Source organism: Prosopis cineraria, unplaced genomic scaffold (genome assembly GCF_029017545.1).
Source record: "Prosopis cineraria cultivar Desert tree isolate PC_DT_omini unplaced genomic scaffold, ASM2901754v1 PC13, whole genome shotgun sequence".
NCBI classification, from domain to species: Eukaryota; Viridiplantae; Streptophyta; class Magnoliopsida; order Fabales; family Fabaceae; genus Prosopis; species Prosopis cineraria.
The window spans coordinates 223,889-246,220 of NW_026555344.1; the positions used below are offsets into that span (position 1 = coordinate 223,889).

The 22,332-nt window shown below is 35.8% G+C and overlaps 5 protein-coding genes across 8 annotated transcripts; 4 read left to right on the top strand and 1 right to left on the bottom strand.

The window, feature by feature from the left end:
• The first annotated feature begins 272 nt into the window (after positions 1 to 272).
• LOC129290156 (RING-H2 finger protein ATL39-like) lies at positions 273 to 2,440 on the top strand. Its single transcript, XM_054926864.1, has 3 exons — positions 273 to 744; positions 1,696 to 1,793; positions 1,926 to 2,440. The coding sequence occupies exons 1-3, from the start codon at positions 583 to 585 to the stop codon at positions 2,227 to 2,229; spliced, it is 564 nt and encodes a 187-aa protein (XP_054782839.1). The 5' UTR covers positions 273 to 582; the 3' UTR covers positions 2,230 to 2,440.
• A 646-nt stretch (positions 2,441 to 3,086) lies between these two features.
• LOC129290154 (pentatricopeptide repeat-containing protein At1g80550, mitochondrial-like) lies at positions 3,087 to 5,750 on the top strand. Its single transcript, XM_054926861.1, has 2 exons — positions 3,087 to 5,026; positions 5,348 to 5,750. Exon 1 carries the CDS (start codon positions 3,327 to 3,329, stop codon positions 4,686 to 4,688), a length of 1,362 nt encoding a protein of 453 aa, XP_054782836.1. The 5' UTR covers positions 3,087 to 3,326; the 3' UTR covers positions 4,689 to 5,026; positions 5,348 to 5,750.
• A 168-nt stretch (positions 5,751 to 5,918) lies between these two features.
• LOC129290155 (protein-ribulosamine 3-kinase, chloroplastic) lies at positions 5,919 to 11,311 on the top strand. 2 transcript variants are annotated; one of them, XM_054926863.1, is made up of 10 exons: positions 6,549 to 6,688; positions 7,829 to 7,971; positions 8,499 to 8,652; positions 8,867 to 8,957; positions 9,071 to 9,145; positions 9,214 to 9,302; positions 9,475 to 9,593; positions 10,110 to 10,250; positions 10,593 to 10,669; positions 11,019 to 11,311. In XM_054926863.1, the coding sequence occupies exons 2-10, from the start codon at positions 7,875 to 7,877 to the stop codon at positions 11,163 to 11,165; spliced, it is 990 nt and encodes a 329-aa protein (XP_054782838.1). In that variant the 5' UTR covers positions 6,549 to 6,688; positions 7,829 to 7,874; the 3' UTR covers positions 11,166 to 11,311. The 2 variants fall into 2 exon arrangements, with proteins under 2 accessions (XP_054782837.1, XP_054782838.1); XM_054926862.1 differs by lacking the exon at positions 7,829 to 7,971 and having other exon boundaries at positions 5,919 to 6,688.
• A 3,549-nt stretch (positions 11,312 to 14,860) lies between these two features.
• LOC129291389 (uncharacterized) lies at positions 14,861 to 15,666 on the top strand. Its single transcript, XM_054928695.1, has one exon. The coding sequence runs from the start codon at positions 14,952 to 14,954 to the stop codon at positions 15,438 to 15,440; it is 489 nt and encodes a 162-aa protein (XP_054784670.1). The 5' UTR covers positions 14,861 to 14,951; the 3' UTR covers positions 15,441 to 15,666.
• Positions 15,667 to 15,858: 192 nt separating this feature from the next.
• LOC129291388 (ribosomal RNA small subunit methyltransferase, chloroplastic) lies at positions 15,859 to 22,063 on the bottom strand. Of its 3 annotated transcripts, XR_008588672.1 has the most exons (11): positions 21,783 to 22,063; positions 21,437 to 21,586; positions 20,992 to 21,048; positions 20,668 to 20,766; positions 19,859 to 19,954; positions 18,903 to 18,987; positions 17,714 to 17,766; positions 17,064 to 17,147; positions 16,762 to 16,872; positions 16,513 to 16,666; positions 15,859 to 16,107 (listed from the first exon to the last, which is right to left on the bottom strand). XR_008588672.1 is itself a non-coding variant. In XM_054928694.1 (10 exons), the coding sequence occupies exons 1-10, from the start codon at positions 22,032 to 22,034 to the stop codon at positions 16,601 to 16,603; spliced, it is 1,053 nt and encodes a 350-aa protein (XP_054784669.1). In that variant the 5' UTR covers positions 22,035 to 22,063; the 3' UTR covers positions 16,228 to 16,600. The 3 variants fall into 3 exon arrangements, 1 of the variants encoding a protein (XP_054784669.1); XM_054928694.1 differs by lacking the exon at positions 15,859 to 16,107 and having other exon boundaries at positions 16,228 to 16,666; XR_008588673.1 differs by lacking the exons at positions 15,859 to 16,107; positions 16,513 to 16,666 and having other exon boundaries at positions 16,975 to 17,147.
• Between the last annotated feature and the right edge of the window lie 269 nt (positions 22,064 to 22,332).

The following is a 22,332-nucleotide window of genomic DNA, read 5'->3' on the forward strand; positions in this document are numbered from 1 at the left end:
TTTTAAAACAAAAATTAAAAAATCATTAATCAAACAAGATTTTTTGTTTTAAAAATATTAAAATAAAAAAATAATTTTTAAGAATAGTAAACAAACAGGCTTTTATATTTTTAATTTTTTTTCTCTTTTTACTGTTGACATATTTTGCCGCCAAAAGATCACAGCCGCCCTCAACCGTCGATATGGTGGGCCCACCTACCTTCCTATGGGAAATGGGTCCCGCGACTACGATCCTAATCAAGCAAGGAAGCAAGAAAAAATTGATGGAGGCAAGACTTCTTCCACAACCATCCATACCATTATTAACTTTGAGTCAGACCGAAGCGACTCCGATTCCATCTCGAGTTTTTATTCTCTCTTTTCGATTCGTCTCCCTCGCATCAGGAATCGCCATTTCTGGGTGATTTCTCTGATGTGTGTCTCTGTTATTCATTTCTCTCTTTCTCTCCAACTTCTTGTTGGGGGTTCTGGGTTCGCTCCACTTCCGTCTTTTCACTGTGAACTATGAAATGGGTTTCTAGTTTTGGCTTCTTGTTCTGTTCGTGTTTTGGTTTCTGATTTTGTGAAGTGGGGGAATTGGAGATGTTGGGCTCAAACACCAATTTGGTGACCACGGTGATTGGATTTGGTATGAGCGCGACTTTTATTGTGTTTGTCTGTTCAAGAATAATCTGTGGAAGGTTGCGAGGGTCCTCGGAATCTCATAATATGTTTGAATTTGAGCCTAGGATGGATATAGAACGGGTAATTATAACTTCGCCTTTTGCTTGTGAAATTGACTGATTCATGCACTTTTAGTTTTTGTTAAATTGTGTATGGCTATGATTCCTCCATAATGAGCTGATCCTATGATTTACCCCATTGCTATTCTTCAAGTTAGCTTCCAACCTTGATGCAAATGAGAATTGAGACTAGCTGCCAACTTTCTATTGTTTTTTAACTTCTGATTCTGATGCAATTAGGCAAATGTTGCATTCCTTTTTCCTAATAGTAACTACACAATTTCCCTAGAGTAAACATATAGATTTAATCCTGTTTGTCCCTTCGGTAGACCGAATAGTATATATTTATTCTATTTTCAATGACTAATTCATCAACGAGTTCAAACTTTAGTGACTAATTCATAAGAAAAATTTTTGGCCAAAAATAAAAAATTCATATGAAAAGATACTTCAAATTCAACGACTATGTGGCTGGGTTGATTTGAAAAAGAACGAATACCGCTTAAATAAATTCCTGAGTTGAGCCTTGTGGATAGAAAAAATAAGGTTGGGAAAGCTTGCGTAGACCAACTTGGCTTGGTGGTTGTCAAAAGAGGAAAAATTCAAGGATTAGAGTGCAAATAAATGTATTTTCAGCACCAGCTTGTGTGTTTTAATCCTGGCCAAAACTAAACCTGTGATGGATAATAGAATGAAGCTTCTACGATATTTCATCAGACGTTGAAATGGCAATGTGTACTTCGTATTCAATTATACATTCTGCCTATTAATTCATATGTCTTTCTATGATGGATTTGTATGTCCTAATCTTCTGCTTATCAATATCAATGCCTTATGTTTTTGCTGTATCATGGACTTTTGAAAGGGGTAATAAACAGTATCCACACACACACGCCACCCCCTTTTCGTGAACAAGAATGTGTCTCTTTGGTTTGGGTGCTTGGAGTTTTAATTTCTCACTGTTTTTTGATAGCCAGAACATCATGTTAACCATCCAGAACCTGCTCTTGTTACTGCAATTCCCACCATGAAGTTCAACCAAGAGGCTTTCAGTTCTATTGAAGATACACAGTTAAGTTTAACCTCTCATTTGCAGGTCACAGAGAACCTCCTTGTCTATATGTATATAAACTGAGAATAAGTTCATCAAGCGGTAGGAACCAATGAAATTGATGAATAAATGGTCCACTTTTGCCTTTGCAGGTGTGTGATTTGTTTGGCAGAGTACAAAGAAAGAGAGGTATTGCGCATCATGCCAAAATGTGGTCATAGCTTCCATCTTTCCTGCATTGATATATGGTTGAGGAAACAATCCACCTGCCCAGTATGCCGTCTTCCATTGCAGAATTCTTCTGAAACAAAGCATGTGAGACCGGTAACGTTTAGCTTAGGGCAAAGCGAGGCTCAGACTTCTGAAAGTAGGGACAGTGAGAGGAATGCTGAGCCTGTGCCAGGGAATGCCTTGCCCTTACAGTCAGACACTGCAGAAGCAGAAACAAGGCAATGATGTGAGAGAGCCAAGCAAGGGCTCATTGTGCTCAGAACAGAGTAGGTATACTTTTCATTATCCACATGGGAGTGGATTCTTCTGTTTTCTGGGATTCAAATTCTTTGTCTATAAGATGGGATTGAGATTGAATTGGGGATGTAAAAGCAGGTCATATGTCTGTTGAGATCTCTGCAACTTACATGCACATAATATGACTCCTTTAGAAGCAGTTGTTGCTGGCCTGGGTTCTTGCTGAACTGATAGTGAATTTAAGGGTATGTTTGTTTGCATGTTTGGATTGAGGAGAATAAGATTAAGAGATGGAAAGAAATGTATAAATCAAATCTTCCCATCCCTTCCTCCTCTTGGTCTCCTGAATACAAACATATTGGAGTCTCTATTTGATGTGTTCCTAGTGGGAGGTCTTCTGAAAATGGACTTTTGAATTGGATCCCAATTAATAAAATGAAGCAATCAACCCTATAGCGAGCCATTTATAGGTTTGGTTTTTGGAAGCCAAAATTTCAGATATTCTACGTTTAGACAATAGGTTACAAGTTAGTCATTGTCTGGTTGGCTATTCTTTTGGGGTTACAAAAGGGAGGTTATAAACTACAAAGTGAGTGAATGTGATGGCGTGGTTGATAAGGAAATCTGTAAATGTGCTGACGCCTATCCCTTTCAATTCACGAATGGACCATTCAGATTGAAAGTTAATAAAGGTTTGTCATACAAGGGGATGACTATAGTGATTTAAAGCAACTAACAACAAAAATGGTTCTGAAATCAAAATGACCAAAAGATGTTTGTGGAGCGGAAAGTGATAATGAAGTCCGGAGAGCGCTCTGATTTTTTATTTTTTGGGTTCACCAACCAGAAAGCATAATAATGATTGTGATAATAATAATGTATTTTGTGGTGGTTATTCATTTGCAAATTTAAATATCTTTTAACTGGACGGCATCGACAAATGGGCTTTTTACAGGCTAAACCATGAAGATGAAGGAAATCCACGAATCATATTTGAATCCTCATTGCATTTTAGTGATTTTGCTGCCGCTTCGATCTGGCATCAATCTCTCCAGAAGCTTTGACAGCAAGCACGGAACCGCCGAATGAGTTCGCTCTACACGAGTCGCATCAGACTCGTCAATCCTATTCGCTTCGTCCAAATCCTTCCCTATCACTCTGCTAAACAAAATTCCCCGGTCAAACATGCTGAATTCAATTCGAATTCTGCCGCCAAAACCCTAGTTCCTAATCCGAATCCCATAAACCTTGATCCCGCAACTGTTCGCCAAGCTCTTCTTACCTACCGCAATGACTGGCATCGCGCGTTCGACTTCTTCAACTGGGTCCAGAGCGAATACCGCCTCCAGCTCCCCACCGATACCTATAATCTCATGATCGACATTCTCGGTAAGTTCTTGAAGTTTCAGCTATCCTGGGATTTAATTCAACTCATGCGGAAATTCCCCTGTTCGTTCCCGGACCATACAACATTTCGAATCATGTTTAAACATTATGCGTCGGCTCATTTAGTGAAAGAAGCGATCCAGACATATGAAAAGCTAGGGCAGTTTAATTTAAAGGATGAAACTTCGTACTGTAATCTTATCGATGCACTATGTGACTACAATCATGTGCATGAAGCCCAGGAATTGGTTTTTGGGAAGAATGAGAATATAAAATTGGATGGCAATGCGAAGATTTATACCATTGTTCTTCGCGGGTGGTTTAAATTAGGGTGGTGGAGCAAGTGCAGGGAGTTATGGGGAGAGATGGACAGAAGAGGAGTTCAAAAAAATCTGCGTTCGTTTGCGATATATATGGATATATTGTGCAAAAGTGGAAGGCCTGAGAAAGCTGTGAAATTATACAAGCAGATGCAAAGCAAACGGATGAAATTGGATGCGGTAGCCTATAATATTGCTATTCGTGCCATGGGTCTTTCACAAGGGGTTGATTGTTCGATTGAGCTCTTTCGCGAAATGGAATATTTAGGGTTGGAGCCCACTGTTGTAACTTATAACACTGTCATTAAGCTTTTGTGCGATAGTAACAGGTACGAAGAGGCACTAGTAATACTAAATACCATGCGTAAGAATCGATGTCAGCCTAATGCAATTTCATATCATTTCTTTTTTGATTGTATGGAGAAGCCCGGCAAGATACTTGCGTTGTTTGATAGGATGATTGAAAGTGGAGTTCGGCCAAGCATGGACACCTATGTGATGCTTATGAGGAAGTTTGGGGAATGGGGATTTCTTCGACCAGTTTTTGCAGTGTGGAAGAAAATGGAAGAACTTGGATGTCGTCCAGATGCTTCTGCTTACGATGCTATGATTGATGCTCTTGTGAAAAAGGGATTCATGGACATGGCTAGGAAGTATGATCAAGAGATGTTAGCAAAGGGACTTTCATCCAGGCCAAGGAAAGAGGTGGGGTCTGGGGACAGAAATGTCGGTGACAGATGAATCCCTGAACGGCAGCTTCGCTTCAATACAATGTACAAGCTTTCAGGCTTCTCAGGAAGACTATCACTTTCCAGCAAATCATTTTAAGTCTGGCATTGGGAAGTGTACCTGCTGCATCGTCTCCTTCCAAATGCAGCTGCTCTATCACTCTATTTCCCGGAAAACGACATCGCCCCTGGAGTCACACCATCACTAAGAACATTCTAGTGCTTGTCTGCTCTTTCAAAGGACTGTCTTAATGCCTCTGTTTCATTGCTCATAAATTCGATGAAAAAGAACCATGAAATGTCGACATTTCTGCAATTCCACAGTTCAATCCTTATGACTCGGATCACTTCGTAAGTGCTTGCCCTGTTTTTCCTTCTAATTTTGCTTATGCTGGACAAATTTGTCTCCTGGTGATTCTCATATTTGGAATTTGATACTCGTCAATATCGTGCGGTTGATACCAATGGCATTCTGTATTGTTTTGAACTGGTTCATGCATTACGAGACAGGAGTAAAACCATTTCCGCAATACATACATGCGAAGCATTAGTGGAATCCCCCTCCCTTTTTTCCCCCCGTTTTGGAAGGCAAAATTTGCCTTAATTTTTTACCCTGTTATTGTATTATATACTTCACTCAAGCTCTTATGTACTTTTCGGTTGATTTCTCAGGCCAGGGATTTAATATGCTTGAGATGCTCCCAGGTGGAGCTGTGTTGGATGGGACAGGAGATGTTTTAGTCACCTGTTGGTGAAGTGGATGCCACAAGTATGAGTGGTCGACACATAATACTGAGAAGCTACGAAGACTACCCCAGAATCATCATTTTCTTGGCTTTCATTTTAACCAGAAGCCAGTCTCTGAACGTGTTATATCTTAACACTTTCTGTCACATATATAAAAGGATGGTAAAGGATGGCAGTGGATCATTGAGAATGAATAGAATAGATAGAGTCAGGAATGGCTTTACACGACCACTCCATCAACATCAACCCTACCTCAATACTGTAGGATTAGCTTATGACAATAATCTTATTTAGAAAGCCAAGATGATGCCTTACATCTATTTGGATACGTTGAGGGATCGATTTCACCACCTGAATATCCGTAGTGTCTCAAATGGCTTCATTAAAGTTCAACTCGTACAATTTGTTGTAGTCTCACTAGTCCCTGAAAATTGGAGCGCCCAAGTACCGAAGCATTAAACATCTCAATTATAAAAAATAATTGCATAACAAAAAGCAAGTTATTAATATGTTCATGCAACTATACTGAATTTTTATAGTCATTCATAGCTCCATATAAATATTCTTCTAACAATTTAATAAAAGGATTAGCCTGACATATAAAAAAAGTATTAAATGTCGCTTTCCTTTCATTAATAGAGTTAATTAACGTACATTAATTTAGATTTAACATGCCAAGAAAACATACCTATTTTATTTTATTTAACTATATCATGAAGGGAAAAGAAAACTTTGAAACTTAGCCAAAGGACCGAAGCCACTAGTTTGGTAATTTCCATCGGAAGAGAACCCACAAACGATATGATCCCGCAAGTTCTTTATTTCTAACGGTTACTGCCAACGCTCGTCAAACTCTCCACAGAGTAAGGGTGGAGGAGCGTAAATAGACGATGATGGCATGATCTTATTCAGATTTGATATTTTGATTTACCTGTTCGTTAAATTTATTTGAAAGAAATATGACTTGGCGGACAGGGTGGAGTGGTTATTGGAAGACAACGAGCCACAGCTGCACACGTTGGATAGAATCATATCCTGTCCGTTCGAGTCACTCATCTCTAAACCCTCTCTCACTTCCCTTTCCCTCCCTCCCTCCCTTTTTCTCTCTATCTGCTGTCTGCTCTTCATCTTACTTCGTATCAGCCTGTTTTGCTTTCGCTTTCGCGGGTTACTGCCAAAAGCTTGAAGCTGGCCCTCTCCGGTTCTGGGATTTTAGGCTTTTTGTTTCTGCTCAAAAGGACCCAGGAGAATCCAATTGTTTTATCGGTTAGAATCCTGAATTTGATTCTTCCTGCCTATTTTGCTGTATTTGGATTTTTATATCTTTCACTACTCACCATGATTCTTGTCAGCTACATTTCGTGGGTTCTGAATTTTTTCTTCTGTGTGTTTTCATCAGTTATGCCTATGATATCATGCGGATACATGAGCAATTTTTGAACCCTTTGCGTGAACTCAATGGAGCTGGCTTCATATTCTTATTATACATTCCAATGCTACTATATATGTTGCTTAACATATTTGAGATTTTCTTCACTCAATATTTTGCAGTAGCTTGTAAAGTAAAGGGATTTGTCTTATTATTATTACTAACTAGATGCGAGCCCCCTGCATTGCATGCACCAAGTCTAAAAAAGAGGCCACACGATACTATTCCAATAACTATGACTTCAATTCTAGTCTGATGGGACAAGCTTTAGTTTCACTTTTCCTCGTTCAGGCATTTTGAGAAGCTGAGAGTTTTTTCATCATGTATCTTTTTCTTTTTTGGTACAAAGATGAGGCTAAAAGCTCAGAAAGATTAATCTTGTATTCTTTAATGTAAAAGAAAAACCAATCGAGCTTGTAGAAATTTTATTGTTCCTTGATCATTCTAAATTATGGAGGGGGAAGTATTGGGTTGCTTGAGTCCAGACTTAAGACTCGATATAGGTTTATCCCTCTTGATTTATAAAAATGGATATCAGTTATGCGTTTTTTTTATTTTGCATCCTTACTTGAAATATGAAGTCTGGCATAAGGGTTGTGGGAATGTATGGAAATGGCAGTATATAAGTTCTTATACTCTTGGTAGTTTTTAAAGTATACTCCCAGTTTTGAGGGTACACATGGCAATAACTCTATATGATACTGGCATACTGCATGGTTACTCAAATGGTTGCTCGTGGTTGGAATTGGGAATTAATTTCTTTATCTCAAGAAAGTCAATGAAGTCTGAGTAGTTTGTTTTACTAGTAATATTTAATTTTTGTTGCCTTCTCTTTTAACACTTTTTCCGTGTCCTATAGGATAAATGTTATGACAAAGTGAGTAAAGTTTTATGTCAGCCAAAGCTAGTGCTTTTAGAGTTTAGTTGAATTGACAGTTTGTGAATTATAATTGTTGTCACGTTCTGTTTGTTTTTAGGGATAATTGGAAGAATTCTGTGTTCAATTACTTTGGGGTCGGGTTAATGGCTGTACACATTGGAGTCATATCCTCTTCTACCTTCTTCCCTTCAGTCCGTTGCTTTCCTCATCATTCTTTAACCAAAACCAAACCTCTTATTTGTAAGTAATGGCACAGGCGAAATCCATCATTTCCAATCATGGAGTCATTGCAAGCATTTTTTTGCTATGCTTTTTTACTTTTTCTTTTTCCTTTTTGGGTATCTAGGTATAAGAAAATTACTTTTTGGAGTTCAATTGAAATTGCTTGTTGGGTTTGAAATAATACTGGTCAATGTTTTCAATGCTTTATAGTTTTCTTTTTTTGAAGTTCTTCTAGACTTGAGGAAATAATTCTGATGGTCTAAGAAACTTTGTGCTTTTCATTTCCTAGGCATGTGATGTTTTGACAGTTTGTGGTCAATTGAAGGTTTTTTGAAGAAAATTGGTTGAGTTGAGGTGGCTTAACCATGTATTGTGTGTGGTAACTGTGCAATTTTAGTCTGAAAAAATAAAGACAAGAGTTTGCTGCATTGCTAAGCAAAGACTTTCTGCTAAACTTGTTCCTGTTTGAGTTATTTGAGATCATAAATGTTTTATTTCTCAGAGGGAAAACTGCAGTTCGTTACTTTATAGTTTTTATTTTCCAGTGGCTAGTATGAGTAATGATCCAATACGTGAGTGGATTCTTTCTGAAGGAAAAGCTACACAAATAACCAGAATCAGTCCTATTGGTGGAGGTTGTATCAATCTCGCTAATCGCTATGACACTGATGCTGGTTCTTTTTTTGTTAAAACAAACAGGTGTAAGACATGCTGACTCCCTCCCTACCTCTCACTCTCTCTCTCTCTCTCTCTCTCATATTATTTTATTTAATTTTATTTTTGCAGTTGATTAATAATTAGTGGTTGTCCTTGGCTTTGAAATTTCATTTACTGTATCCTACGTTTTTTATCCCATCAAGTCTTTAGATCCTCTGCTATATTAAAATTTTGTCTGGTTGGAACACTGTGTAAGGAGTATTGGACCATCAATGTTTGAAGGAGAGGCTCTTGGTTTAGGAGCAATGTATGAAACCAAGACCATTCGTGTGCCTCAGCCATTTAAGGTGTGGAAAATTGAACTTGAATGTGATGGGAGCTGCTTGTTTCCCAAGCTCTTTGATGTCAGCATAAGTCCAATGGTTCAAGGGAACTTAAGTTATCTTTTTATGTATTGTAGGTTGGATCGTTGCCCACTGGTGGTTCTTTCATCATTATGGAATTCATTGAATTTGGAGCTTCTAGAGGAAATCAGGTAAGCTACTTGGAAATTATTTCTGATCAATAGAACCTGTTATCCTAATATCCATTCTTGTTCCCCAGTCTGATCTAGGGAGGAAGCTTGCGGAAATGCATAAAGTAGGAAAATCCAGTAAAGGTTTTGGTTTTGATGTTGATAACACCATTGGCAGGTATACTCTATCTCTGTTATGAAGTCCTCAATTGTCATTATCATGATAATGCTTGCTTGTCATTCAGTGAGTATCTTTCCCATCTGTGTGCAGCATGTTGGGCTTTTGAAAATCCTCAAATGGAGATGATTTTACTATTTGGGTTCTAATGACATATAAATATTATTTGTAGCACCCCACAGAGAAACACCTGGTCATCAGATTGGATTCAGTTTTATGGTGAGAATAGATTGGGTTATCAGCTGAAGTTAGCACTGGACCAGTACGGTGACAGAACCATATATGACAAGGGTAATTTAATTAGAAGTTACTGTTTTTTTCTTCCCAATGATTTGTTTTTTAATCAGAAATCTTATCTAGTATATTCAGATTAATACAAGTTGTAGCAGATTAGTTGAAAATACTTGAACAAATTTAGAAGAACAGAGATATTAATGAATGCCTATTGACGTGAAGTTTATTCACTGGTGCTAAAATTTAATCAAGACCATGGTAGCGGCTTTTTGATTTGGGATTCCTCAGTTTTATCTACCTTCCTGATGGAGTGATCCAGCTGGAAAGAGTTAAGTGCATAGAACATTCACTAAATAATTTCTGTGAAAAAATATTTCAGGTGTTAAAGAATTTAGTATTTACCTTGCTTCCCATAGTGAGAAACTGAGAACTATAGGTGTTCTCATTTTCATAGTACAATGCAGATTTTCTGTCATAACAATTTGGATTCTCTTGAGCTAATGGCATGAACATTTATTTTGAAGAAATTTTCTCTATATGTTATTAACTTTTCATGCTGACAAAATGTAACAGGGCAAAGATTGGTAAAAAGTATGGGACCCCTGTTTGACAATGTGGCAATAGAACCATGCTTGCTACATGGAGACCTCTGGAGTGGAAATATCTGCTGTGACAAGAACGGGGAGCCTGTTATATTGGACCCAGCATGCTATTGTAAGTCATCTTTCGTCTAAAGACAGCATTTGGCCTAAAAGGCAAAGGAGATTATTCAATAAGAAAAAAAAAAGTTATGCTACAGTAAGTCAGTAACACAAGATTTATGTTGGGCTGTAATCGAGTCAAAAGTAGAGAGACTAAATAATTAATTTTTCCAAAATTTTCATCCTTGAAAAAAAATGATAGAAGCCCTGATATTTTAGTTTATTTCTGATTCCGTTTGTCATGCAAAATGAGTTGCCTGCCAACACGCCTGGCTTTAATGAATTTGTGACCTTGGAAACTTTGTAGAAATGACTCCCAGTCTCCCACTATGTTCTTTGTTGCCTTATTTTATAGATGGACACAATGAGGCGGAATTTGGAATGTCCTGGTGTGCTGGCTTCGGAGGATCATTCTATAATGCGTATTTTGAGGTAATGATGCTATCTGCTTTCTGGTGCAAAGGACTAATTGAGCATAGAAATAAAAAGATGCTATCATTCTTACCTGAACTGGTACTCTTCCTCTACTTTATATATATATATATATATATTTCTCTTCTTGATTTTGCGGGTCATACCATCTTATTTACATGGAGTCAGTCAATAATTGGTGAAATAAAAAGACGTTTTCTGTGAGCTGTGAATCAATAAAATACCTCAGCATTGTGTTATTAACGATAATTGGTGGTTTGTAACAAGCCGCATGAGCTCATATGTTTCGTGTGATGAATCTGGATTAGCAAGTGTACAATAGTAATTTCCTTGTGTATTGTGTCCTCAGGTGATGCCTAAGCAGCCAGGATTTGAGAAGAGGAGAGATCTTTACATGCTGTATCACTACTTGAATCATTATAATCTCTTTGGTTCTGGGTACAGATCATCCGCCATGTCCATAATGGATGATTACCTGGCCATGCTGAAAGCTTAGTACATTGTTGATAATAAGCTAGCATGTAGAGGATGAGGTGGTGTTCTGCACTTATTACTATGCGGACTCTGGTTCGGGATATATGATCGCTCTTGTTTTAATCTTCGGTTAACAGTGAAATGCAAAGCCTTCATAATTTCCAGCAACACACAGATTGCAACTTTTCCAACGTTAGATGTAGATGTTTTAAAAGGCAGATATATTTACACACACACACACCCCACGGTCTTTCTACTCGCAAATATGTTGATGAAAATTCAACTTTTGCAAGAATAAGCTCATCTGATTCTGGAGCCAATATACTTGAAGGATTAACTACACTACCACGATGAACCTGCCTCACAGTTCTTGCCATATGGCAAGATGAAGACAAGATTTTCCCTAGATTCCTCCCCGGTGTCACGTGCTCTGGTTAATATTTCCTAATCATACAGATGCAAGTCCCCCCCCCCCCCCAAATAGTGCATGCATGCCCTCCTATTATAAGTAATCATGTTCAAAATATGATCAAATACTAAATATAAGCATATCTTCTAGCAAGAGTCAAATATTGATTAATCATATATAATTTATCCCTTTTGATATTAACTGAAAAAAATATGTAGAATAAAATAAACAAACTGTATATAATCAGATAGACTTTTATGCTCATCATCAGCAATCATTACTCGCAATAACCTGCGGATAATCATTGGACGACGACTAAAAGTTTAAAAGATCGTTTGATGACTAATTAATGATAGAATTCGAGCAGAAAACAAATGATAAAAAAGAATAAATTTATTTGAAATATCTTAACAAAAAAGCTTAGCATGTTTGTCGTTAAAAATTAAAGCATTTTAACGAGAAATAATTCCCTTATAATTTATCCAAAATACAGTTAAGAAAAAATTATATATTTTTGCAGTCACAATTAATTACAATTAGGACCTCAAGTACTATAATGTTAAATTAGAATTTATTAGTTCTCAATTATGAATATGCTTCTCTAAGATTTCATGGTTGTGCATGATTTCAAGCTTTTTTTTTTAATTTATTAATGTGACATTTTATTCATTGTCAACTATGACACTGCAACAATTTCTACTTTTCCTTTTTACTTTGCTTTTCGCGCATGATTTATTTAAGCATGAAATATATAGCCACTTACTATTGTTAAAGCTCCTTAGACATTTGATGAGTTTGATAGAACATTCGAGTACATACAATGATATTGGATACATACCCAAATGATGGATCCAATGTATCAATAGTGATATAGGATATGCGGTAAATTTTTTTACCTTTTTTCCATTAGTACCATCTTTTTCTTTATAAAAAATTGTTATAATATAATGTCTTATTATTTATTTTAGATTGACATAGCAAATGAGTTATATAAACAAACAATTAATTCTCGTTTAGAATGCTCTCATGGTATTGATTATCAAGATAAAGTTGCTTAAGATCAATGCAATATTTTACTTGCAATGAGAGAATAACTATTTAATAAGGACCCTTAACCTATTTCACCAAGAGTTGAGTTGTCTCATCCATAAATGTCTCGAGATAGATGGAGCAAGCAATATGATAGCTACTTGTCTATTCAATTACCAATTGAAAATAAAAATGTAGGGAAAAAAACTTTAAAATTTTAGTTAATCTTATTACATGTTTGCCACCTCATTATCATCACTCCCTTCACTTTTCCCAATGCTATTCAATTTGAGTCTTATTACATGCCACTTTCATCATCATTCCTTTTTAACTCACCAACTCCTACTCAATACAACCCTTGGTTTTGAGTAACTCTATCTCAATAATTAACACCATGAGAGTATTTTGAACAAGAATCAATCGTTAGCTTGTATAACTCATCAGCCATGTTAGCCTAAAATAAACAGTAAAACATTAGATTTTTTGTTAGGGGGCCTAAACAATAAAACATTAGATTATAACACTTTTTTATATAAAGAAAGAAGATGATACTAGTAAAAGAAGATACAAAACTTACCGCATATCTAGTATCATTACTAAAGCATTGGATTTATCATCAGGTATGTTTTCAATACTATTACATATACTTAGATGTTTTATTAAATTTATTAAGTGTTGGAGGAGCATTAGCAATAGTAAATGATCATTTATCTCATGCTTAAATAAATCACCAGAAAAGCAAAGCGAGAAAAGAAAATAGAGATTCTGGCAATTGACAATTAATAAAATGTTATGTCAATTTAAAAAAATTGAAATCATTCACCTAGTGAATGATTTCACTTTTTATTGAATAAAAAAATAATTTTTAATTGTAAAATTATTCTTAGCCTGAATAAGTTTCTCACAACCACAAACTCATTTTTTAATTTGAATGATTTTTGGTATAATATTTAGATAAATACTTTTCACTGTTTAGCATTTTGATAATTTCTTTCATTGTTTATAATATATTAGTAAAAAAGCCCTTTGATCTCTAATATAAATTTCTAATTATCTCACTAAAACAAAGGAAAGATAAGTAAGTTATTAACTTTATCTACTTATATTTAAATGAAAGTTTTTTAGATTTTGATTACATTATTTTTCATAATTAATGAGTTTAAATAAAAATAATATTAAAAAAATATAATTAATACCACACAGTAACAAAAAAATATTTTAAAAAGACGTCTTATACTAAAAAGTGGAAGGAGTACGTGTTTTATGTTTTGTTCATGGATATTTGTATTGTTGATTTTTTTGGCTCAAGTGATTATTATTGTTCATTACTACTCTTTTCGATTCTATTTATAAGATATCTTTTAAAAATAATTTTTGATCTGAAATATAAGACACTTTGTAATAATTAAATTATTTTTTTAAATTTTATCCCTTTTTGATTAGTGTATATCACTTTTTTATGATATCAAGAAAAAAATTAATTATCTTATTAAAAATAGTTAAAAGTATTTTATAATAAGGATGGAAGGGAGTATTACTTTTTCTTTCAATTATTGGGTTTTTGTTTTTTGTTTTTTGAGTTATATATATATATATAGATAGATAGATAGATAGATAGATAAATCGCATGATGGATGGAGTAACGGGTCATTTTTGGCCCCATAAAAAGGGGTCTCTTGAACTTTCATCTACTTTTGGATGAAAGATTTTTTTTTTTTTTTTTTTTATGTTCACTTCTTTCTTAGGACGCAATTCCCCGCGCCCCTCTTTTCTAATTTAAAATCTTACATTAGGATCTATGCATTTAAAATTTTTTATTTTGATAGTATAAATAATTTTAAGTATTAAAAAATATGAGTTGAAATTTAAAATAAAAATAAATTAAAAATAATAACTTTATTTTAAGTTTTTAACCGGCAACAGGCAAAAATGGAAAATGACCTGTTACAAAGATTGATAGTAAAAATTTTAAATGTAGACATTGATAGTAAAAATTGAAGAAAAAGAGAAGGTTTAAATATGTGAAATTTTAGATAATTAAGATATAAAAAAAATTTAAATTATAAAAAAGTTATAATAAAATATGTAGCTGAATTTAATTTAAATTCATAAAATTTTATATATTCAAATAGAGTATTTAATTCAAATCTAAATTTTCATACAACAAAAGAAGTGTACATTTAGCAATCTCTCCTCTAACTAATATAATTTCAATAAACAATTTTTGTCCTGATAAATAATACAGAAATTATTATAAAAAATAAAAAATGGCATAAATAATGTGTCTCCGCGCAACGCACATTGAGCAGCACAATCTCGGCTTGTGTTTTTCCAGCCGAGATTCTCTCTGTTGATGAGGAAAACACTTTGATGAAGGAATCTATGGATTTCACGGCCGAAGCTCCAGCGCTTGCAGACCTCATTGTGTCTCTGGAACAAGCCACTTTCATGTTAAAACAACTCCCTTCCACCACTCACCAAACCCATCTCCTCCAAATCTCCACTTCCCTTCACACTGCCCATCGCAATCTCTCCAATTTCCTCTCCAGAATCGACTTCCCCCTCTCCGCCGTCAACCAAGATGTCGACGGGAATGAGCCGATGGAGGTTGGGGATGACGACGACGAGGCTGAACCAAGCGGAGAGATTGCCGGGGGCACAATTGACAATGTCGAGGACAAGATGCGGGGTTGCTTCATAAAGAACAAGCGGCTCAAGCGGCCGCTTTCGCCATCCACGGCGGCGGTGGCTGAGGAGAGGCGGTTGTCCGACGATGGCTTTGTTGGCAGAGTGAAGGAGTTTGATGCGCATGCGATGAGGTTGAGGGCTTTGGATTTGGTGTACCAGTTTCATGGGTGAAGAGAACAGGGGATTGAAGAAACGTAGACTATTTATTTCTACTCTTCAGCATGAAGGCAGAGGTTTGTTCATCATTTTCTAGTGCTCACGAGGCAGATAGGCTTAATTGACAAGAAGAGCTACTGAGCTAATTTTATTTTGTGAATGTCTTGCTTCATTTATCAATCTTCAACATATTCTTTAATGAAATCCGTAAGTTTTATTAATCGCAAGACATATTTATTTATCTCACTCCTCAATCCACAGAGAAGGGTCTTTAATTTATGTAACTAAGTTCTTTTACTGGTCTGTCCTCGGAAGGAAGACTTAAGGCGATGCTCAAAACCCTCCGGTCCCCTTCTTTAGTACCTCTTAGTTGCTTCAGCTGCCTCGTATTTAAGAACCAAAAAGAAAGCAACTATGCTCGTTTAACACAATATATCAAAACCGATTATCTCATATAAGTAAATTATCTGTTGGCCAAAGAAAAAATATAAGCAAATTATCTGGATGGTTTAACAAGGAAGAAAGGCCGTCATAAAGGGTTCCTTTATGAACAAGATGGACGAAACGAATATTTTCAAGATTTACTAAAATGGGAAGCTCCAGGGTGCAGTCTTTGGCATCAGGATGAATGGATAGGTTGCTCTTCAAATATGTTCAGGTTGATTCCAGCTTCATATATTGCCTGTTTGTTAGCAGTAAATTACAACATTACAAAATGCAAATAGGATGCACTTGATGTACTGACTTGACATTAATTGGGATCTTTTATATCTATACATATATTATGCATTTGGTGAGAGAATGACAAAAAAGAATACGATTAGATATATGGTTTGAAACTGCATTTCTGCTTCAGCTGTGAGCATGCCACTATTATACTTCAAAAAAAAAAAGGGTTCCTTATCTAATTTTCTTATTCATCCCTGAACTGGAGATGTCATTGCGCTCTGTCTCACAGTTCACTACCCGGTTTCAACTTTAAAATATGTTGCAACAAAGTAGCCCTTATTAAGCCACTATATGTAGTGTAGTCTAGAGGTGAAAACCAAGAAGAGTCTACGGTTTACACAAGTTCATGGGCACAAACCTGCACATCTTTGTGGATGAGAAGAGGCCTTACTTATATATGAAACTCTTAGGCCTTCTGCAAGGTTCTTAAAAGCAAATCTAGAATGCTATCCTTTTACAATCAAGTCATGCAACTTCACAAAATCACCCAGTGCGAGTTCTTCAGGTCTTGACTGTAAATAAAGGTACAAGCAAGAAAAGCAGAATCATTAAAAACTATATCAGAACTAATGAGCGTTTTTTAAGAACAATGGAGTTGATCACTCACAGTTGTTGGAAGATCCATCCTTTTCAAAGCTTCTTCGATCTCTGTGGACGTACATATGTGCTGAAGCGATTTCCGCAGCATTTTGCGTTTCCCATTGAATGCTGAGTTAACCTACAAACATACAGAAATTAGTAATGTCATTTAAAAGGTGAAGAAAAGTATATAACAATAACTTGATATGCAGTAGCAGAAGTAGAACATAAGGAGACGAACATTTTGATCTTATCAGCTCAGAATAAGCCTAATAGATTAAGATGAAAATTCATAGAAGCTCAGTGGATGGTTGTTTGTTGAAGAGCTACCATTGAGAAGAAGCTTTTGGTGGAAGAAACTTGGGGATATTCTCTTGCTTGCTTCAGCTTGAATGTGACAATGGCTGCGTCAACCTACTCAAACAAAAAAGGAATGATTCATAGTCCAACCCAGAAATTGTGCTATCAACTTCATAAGGAAATGCAAGTTACACTGCCACTCTGCAACAGCTTCAAATGAACCGCGTTCAGAAACCCTATAAAACAGCAGGCAATTTCTTCCATGATAGACGTCGCCAACGGACAACAGGTTGTTTTAAACTAGTAGTCTCAACAAGGACTAACTCCTACGATCATGATATACTATAGGTTCTGGGTTGACAAAGTATTGTTTAGGTTTTATTTTCTAGCTAGCAATAAACATGGTTTTTACTTTAATCACTAGCAATCACTTTCTTGTAATTTTTTCTCATGACGGCACTTGTTATATCACTTATTTCAAAGAGTATCATACAGACAAGCAAGGGGTCTACTAATATTTGAAGGACTCGCTGAATCAATAAGGAGGACTGGCCGGGTTTGACCAGAAGGAGAAGATCTAAATAAAAAGTCTATTTGCCCGCATGGATTAAGACGATACTGGGCATCAACACCACATAGTAGTCATATTTGTAATTTGTGGACTATAATCACTTGCTTACATTTGGCTGGGGAAAAAAATTTGTCCTGGGGACTTTCAATTTGTATTCTGGGCCTGCAAAGAAAATTGAGAAACAACAGCTTTAGCATCAAATTAATCAAATTCTCACAGTTCAGCTTGACATATAAGCAATCCATGAAGAATTTTGACTGCATGGATGTTTCTAAAACTAGATTAGACGTTGAATCAGAGAAGCTATTAAGCGACAGGTCAATTGGTTCAATTCAATCTGACACTTGATTCAGGTAATATCATAAATATAAATAAATTAATTTTATTTTAATACACACACACACACACACACAAATATATATATATATATATATATTAAATATTACACATTTATACTATAAAAATTGAGTTTAAACTTCAAATGCATGACTTTGAAAATAAGTAATGAAAATTCGTAACACCAGCCAAATGTAAACATAATAGTCATCCTCGACATCACATTTGCTTCGTTCTTTTTTCAAGCTTGGGACATAGTTCCAGCTTGGTTTCTCTCACGGGCACAATGGTAAAGTCCTCACGTTCAGCGATCCACCCCCACTTCTTTTTTTCTCTCAAAAACCGATCACCGGTGATAAATAGACTCTTTGGAGTCATGCAGTCATGCGATCATGCGTTTTCTTTTTTCTTCCTAATGAAATAGAAAAAACTGTAACATTGCATAAAGAAGAAAATGCACAAGGAAAAAACTGACAAATTACACGATTACATGGTTGCATGACTCTAGAAGGTCTACTTTATAACATGAGGTGCACATGACTATTTTGCGTATGAGAGAACCAAAGCTCTCGGGTGCCCAAATAAATGGAGCAGGAATGTAAAAGAGCGGTCCTGTTCTAATAAAAACAAGAAGTCTTATCCTACTAAATGATGTTAGCTAAATAAAATAAACGACCATTAGACTCTATCAACAATTAACCAGTCGAAAATATCATTCATCACATTTGCCCCACCCTAAAACCAATTCCCCCCGCCCCCTTTTTCCCAAAAAAAAAAACCCATTTACTAGCATTTTCTTGATTACAATGCATTGTAGAAGCCAGGGTAATAAATTATAATGCATCTTCAAATTAAACACAAGAATATGCTGGACAGCATAAAACTTACGGTGCTTCATTTTACAAAGATAGAATCTTTTCACCAATACTATAACATAATTTATTTAATTACTACAGACGTACCTGAGTAGAAGTTAACAAAAATATTGATGGGGCGATACTCAGAGGTCCTCAGAGATGATTCTACCAAGCGCAAAGCTGTCTCCTCCTGCATAGATATTCAGTCAAATTGTAATTATATTTATGAGTCCCTTTTTGTTTTTACATTATGGGGGGCTTCCATAATCTAACGCCGTTTGGTTAAATCTTCCCCAAAAAAAGAAAAAGAAAGAAAGAAAAAAATCATTAGATATCTCTAACACCCAGAGTGCTCATATCTAAATTTCTCAAAAATTTAGCTAAAAGAAAAAGACTATGTTCATCACTCTAGTTCCTGCCTGATGTAACTACCTTTTGAGAATGAGTTTGTGAATAACTTTAGGTTTCTGCAATATTTTCCTCCCATTATAATAAGTTAACGATTCTTCAACCTGGCAATAGAATATAAGATATCCTTGAGCTTTGGGATCAAGTCAGGGGTGGCAAGGGCATGGTGAATTGGGATGAGAATATCAGAAAGCAAAGGTTATCGTGGGGGACAGAAGAAAAAAGAATGAAAAATGGAGACAAATGAGAAAATGTATCTTGGAAAGTTAAATTTATTAACATTTTATAGACCAGTTATCCTAAAAATGCAATCCCTTAGTGTCGGTCAAGGAATGATTCTCATATATAGCACATTCCTTCAAACAAAAAAGCTCTTAAGGCTGGAAGTATACACAAAGCACAAGCGTTGTTACTCAGTATTGAGATAAATTGAGTTGTGGCACATGGAGACCAGAAGGAATGAACACTAGTGGTTATGAATGCTTTGATACTTTATCAAAGAGGAACTATAGAAAGGGCTGTTAGATACAGGTCCATGAATAATTTGTATGTCTAATATAACATATCTATAGAAGCACTAGATGAGTAGAAAGACATTTCTGAAATAAAAATTTACAACAAAACATATAAATGAGAAAGCTATCAATGCTAACTTGGAGTAATAGAACCAGTTCTGAGATGATATCACCCATTGGAAGAAGCAGCTTGATCACGTCTGTACTTACATTAAAGGGAAGGTTGGAAACCACCTGCAAGAATACCCATGACAAATTACTGAACAAGTTAGAAAGGAAATAATACATTTTCTCACAGTCCCAGATAGTTTACTGCCAGAGCAAAATGTTGAAGTTTGCAATAAAGGAATTTCTAGCCATCCTAAGGATCACCAATTCAATACATCACTTCATCCAGCTATGATGTATATCATACAGAGAATCACTAATAACAAGCCTATGCAAAATGGAATGACAAAAATGAGTGTCACACTGTAAATCAAATACATATATGGGCAAAAAAGAAAGCATTATGTTTGATCTTCATACTTAATTCAAGCGTACTCCATTTAACTGTAGATAACAAGCCTAAGCAAATTTCTATAATAACATGGTTATAAGTACGGCCAAAAAGGAATATTAAATTTTTTAAATTAAAAGATTGCTCATAGAACATATACAATCTACAAAGCATATTTCTTCTATCACATAGGGCTAGCATGTTCATCGTATTAGAATTTTGGTTAAACTGGATATTTCATCGGACACAATATATTGCCAATAGAAACATTGAAAATGAAGATAACTGCATCAGATCAGATCAGAAATGCTTTGTCCACCATTTCCCAAAACTAGCTCTTCCTCCATTACTAGTACATATACAGTTCTCTGAACAAACTACATTAGCATTTAGCAAAAAGATAGACCACGCATTCCTCTGTTTATGCATTGAGAAGTGTCATCCTTACTTTTGCATGTCTGGTTTCTGGATCCATTTGCCTTATGCTGCCAAACAATGACAGTATATGAGAGCGGACATGGCATTTAACAGCATCCTCTGTCAAAACCTACAGGTATTACTATATCAGCATTATTCAGAATCAATACATCGAACAAGGTTTGGCCAAAAAAAAACCCAACAAGGTCCTTGATGGTTTAAAGTTTAACATAGAAACCATACGCAAGGCAGGCCAGTAGACTGAAAATAAAAAATTGATTTGTATCACATGAAAAAAAAAAAAATAGATTGTTGACATAGAATATAAAATTGAAAGTGTCTCCCTGAGCTGTACCTTCAACTTTTCTGTGCCCGCAAACCTTTTACTCACGAGATCAGCCATGTGTTTATCCTGAATCCCAACAGGAGTACAGAATTATAAATTTTGATCACAAGTAAAATAAAGCAAAAAACGACTTTACCCTAACTTGCTCATAAGTTGGGGAAAAAAAAATGTTATCAGAAAATTTCAATTGCCATTGATGAGAAAGCGTTTAGGAACGAAGAAAAACAGCAAAAGTAAATGTTTCTACGTAGTATGAAGCATAGACATAACCTATGCTGAGACGAATAACATGAACGCAATAAAGATTTATGTAACAAAACAAACACAATCAAAGACATGTTTTTCACGAATGCCTCTCCAAATAGGCACATTATGAAGAAATTAGCAGATTGGAGAAAGGCAGAAAGCGTTTTTGTCTAGAAGAAAAATTCCATAGTGAAAAGCGGAAGCTAACCTTTTCAACAGCAAGCACAAATGCACCAGCGTTTAAAAGAACATTAGTCAAAGAACCCGTTCCTGGCCCAATTTCCAACACCAGGTCGCCTTCTTTAACACCAGCCGCTCTGGCCAGCTGCTCGTTGATATCAGAGTTCAACATGTAATGCTGCGAGGGAAAACAAAGAACAAACTTGAGAAGCCACTTGCAACTAACACCAAGCACCCATCACCATACCTAGCCTGTGTTCGATAAAATACCCGAATGAAGGTCGTCCTCAAACATTTCATGAAACTACGCACATTATTAAGAAAATAAAGCCCGGATAATTCCAAGAAACAAGCAAATTTAGGAATGAGAGAACCTGGCCGAGGGATTTTCTGGGGAAACGACCTTTAGAGTTGAGAGCTCTGAGGGTAGCGTGGTAGTCGTCTGAGCTCGGTCGTGTAGTTTTCCTACTTCTTTCATCAGCAGGCGAAGTTACGCATAGCGTTCGTATCCGTTCACCGGTATTGCTAATACACGCCGGGGGTGGAACTTTCCGGTAGCGGAAAAGGAAACTGGCATGAGATGTTGGCGGGAGAGGTTGAGCGGGGCATATAGGCGGAGGAGACATGATTTTGGTTATCCCTTGTTGGGTTACTTCGAAACTAATCATCACAATATAATATACTGGGAAAATAACAGAAGGCTTTCTTAAAATATGAAAAATGATGATGAAAATTTGTGAAATGTAATAATTTTTTTTAAGTCTTTAAAAATTGTTTGTGAAAAAAATTTTAAAGTAAAAAATTATTGAGAAAATTGGTGAAAAAAACTTGATTGGAAGGAAAATTATGCCTAAAAACCAAATGCAATTGAAGAACCAAACTCATTTTAATATTTAAAAAATGATGAGATGAATGGACCAAAAT

Bases quoted from the DNA above. Each gene is read 5' to 3' on its own strand.
- LOC129290156 (XM_054926864.1), top strand. From the start codon at position 583: ATGTTGGGCTCAAACACCAATTTGGTGACCACGGTGATTGGATTTGGT. The intron at 745-1,695 runs GTAATTATAACT...GTTTTTTGATAG, and splicing joins CTAGGATGGATATAGAACGG to CCAGAACATCATGTTAACCA. The intron at 1,794-1,925 runs GTTAAGTTTAAC...TTGCCTTTGCAG, and splicing joins AGTTCTATTGAAGATACACA to GTGTGTGATTTGTTTGGCAG.
- LOC129290154 (XM_054926861.1), top strand. From the start codon at position 3,327: ATGAGTTCGCTCTACACGAGTCGCATCAGACTCGTCAATCCTATTCGC.
- LOC129290155 (XM_054926862.1), top strand. From the start codon at position 6,382: ATGACTTGGCGGACAGGGTGGAGTGGTTATTGGAAGACAACGAGCCAC. The intron at 6,689-8,498 runs GTTAGAATCCTG...TTTATTTTCCAG, and splicing joins AGAATCCAATTGTTTTATCG to TGGCTAGTATGAGTAATGAT. The intron at 8,958-9,070 runs GTGTGGAAAATT...TATGTATTGTAG, and splicing joins GTGTGCCTCAGCCATTTAAG to GTTGGATCGTTGCCCACTGG.
- LOC129291389 (XM_054928695.1), top strand. From the start codon at position 14,952: ATGAAGGAATCTATGGATTTCACGGCCGAAGCTCCAGCGCTTGCAGAC.
- LOC129291388 (XM_054928694.1), bottom strand. From the start codon at position 22,034: ATGTCTCCTCCGCCTATATGCCCCGCTCAACCTCTCCCGCCAACATCT. The intron at 21,049-21,436 runs GTTAGCTTCCGC...GTTGGGATTCAG, and splicing joins TTGTGCTTGCTGTTGAAAAG to GATAAACACATGGCTGATCT. The intron at 16,873-17,063 runs GTAGCTCTTCAA...GTATGTTTGTAG, and splicing joins CCAAAAGCTTCTTCTCAATG to GTTAACTCAGCATTCAATGG.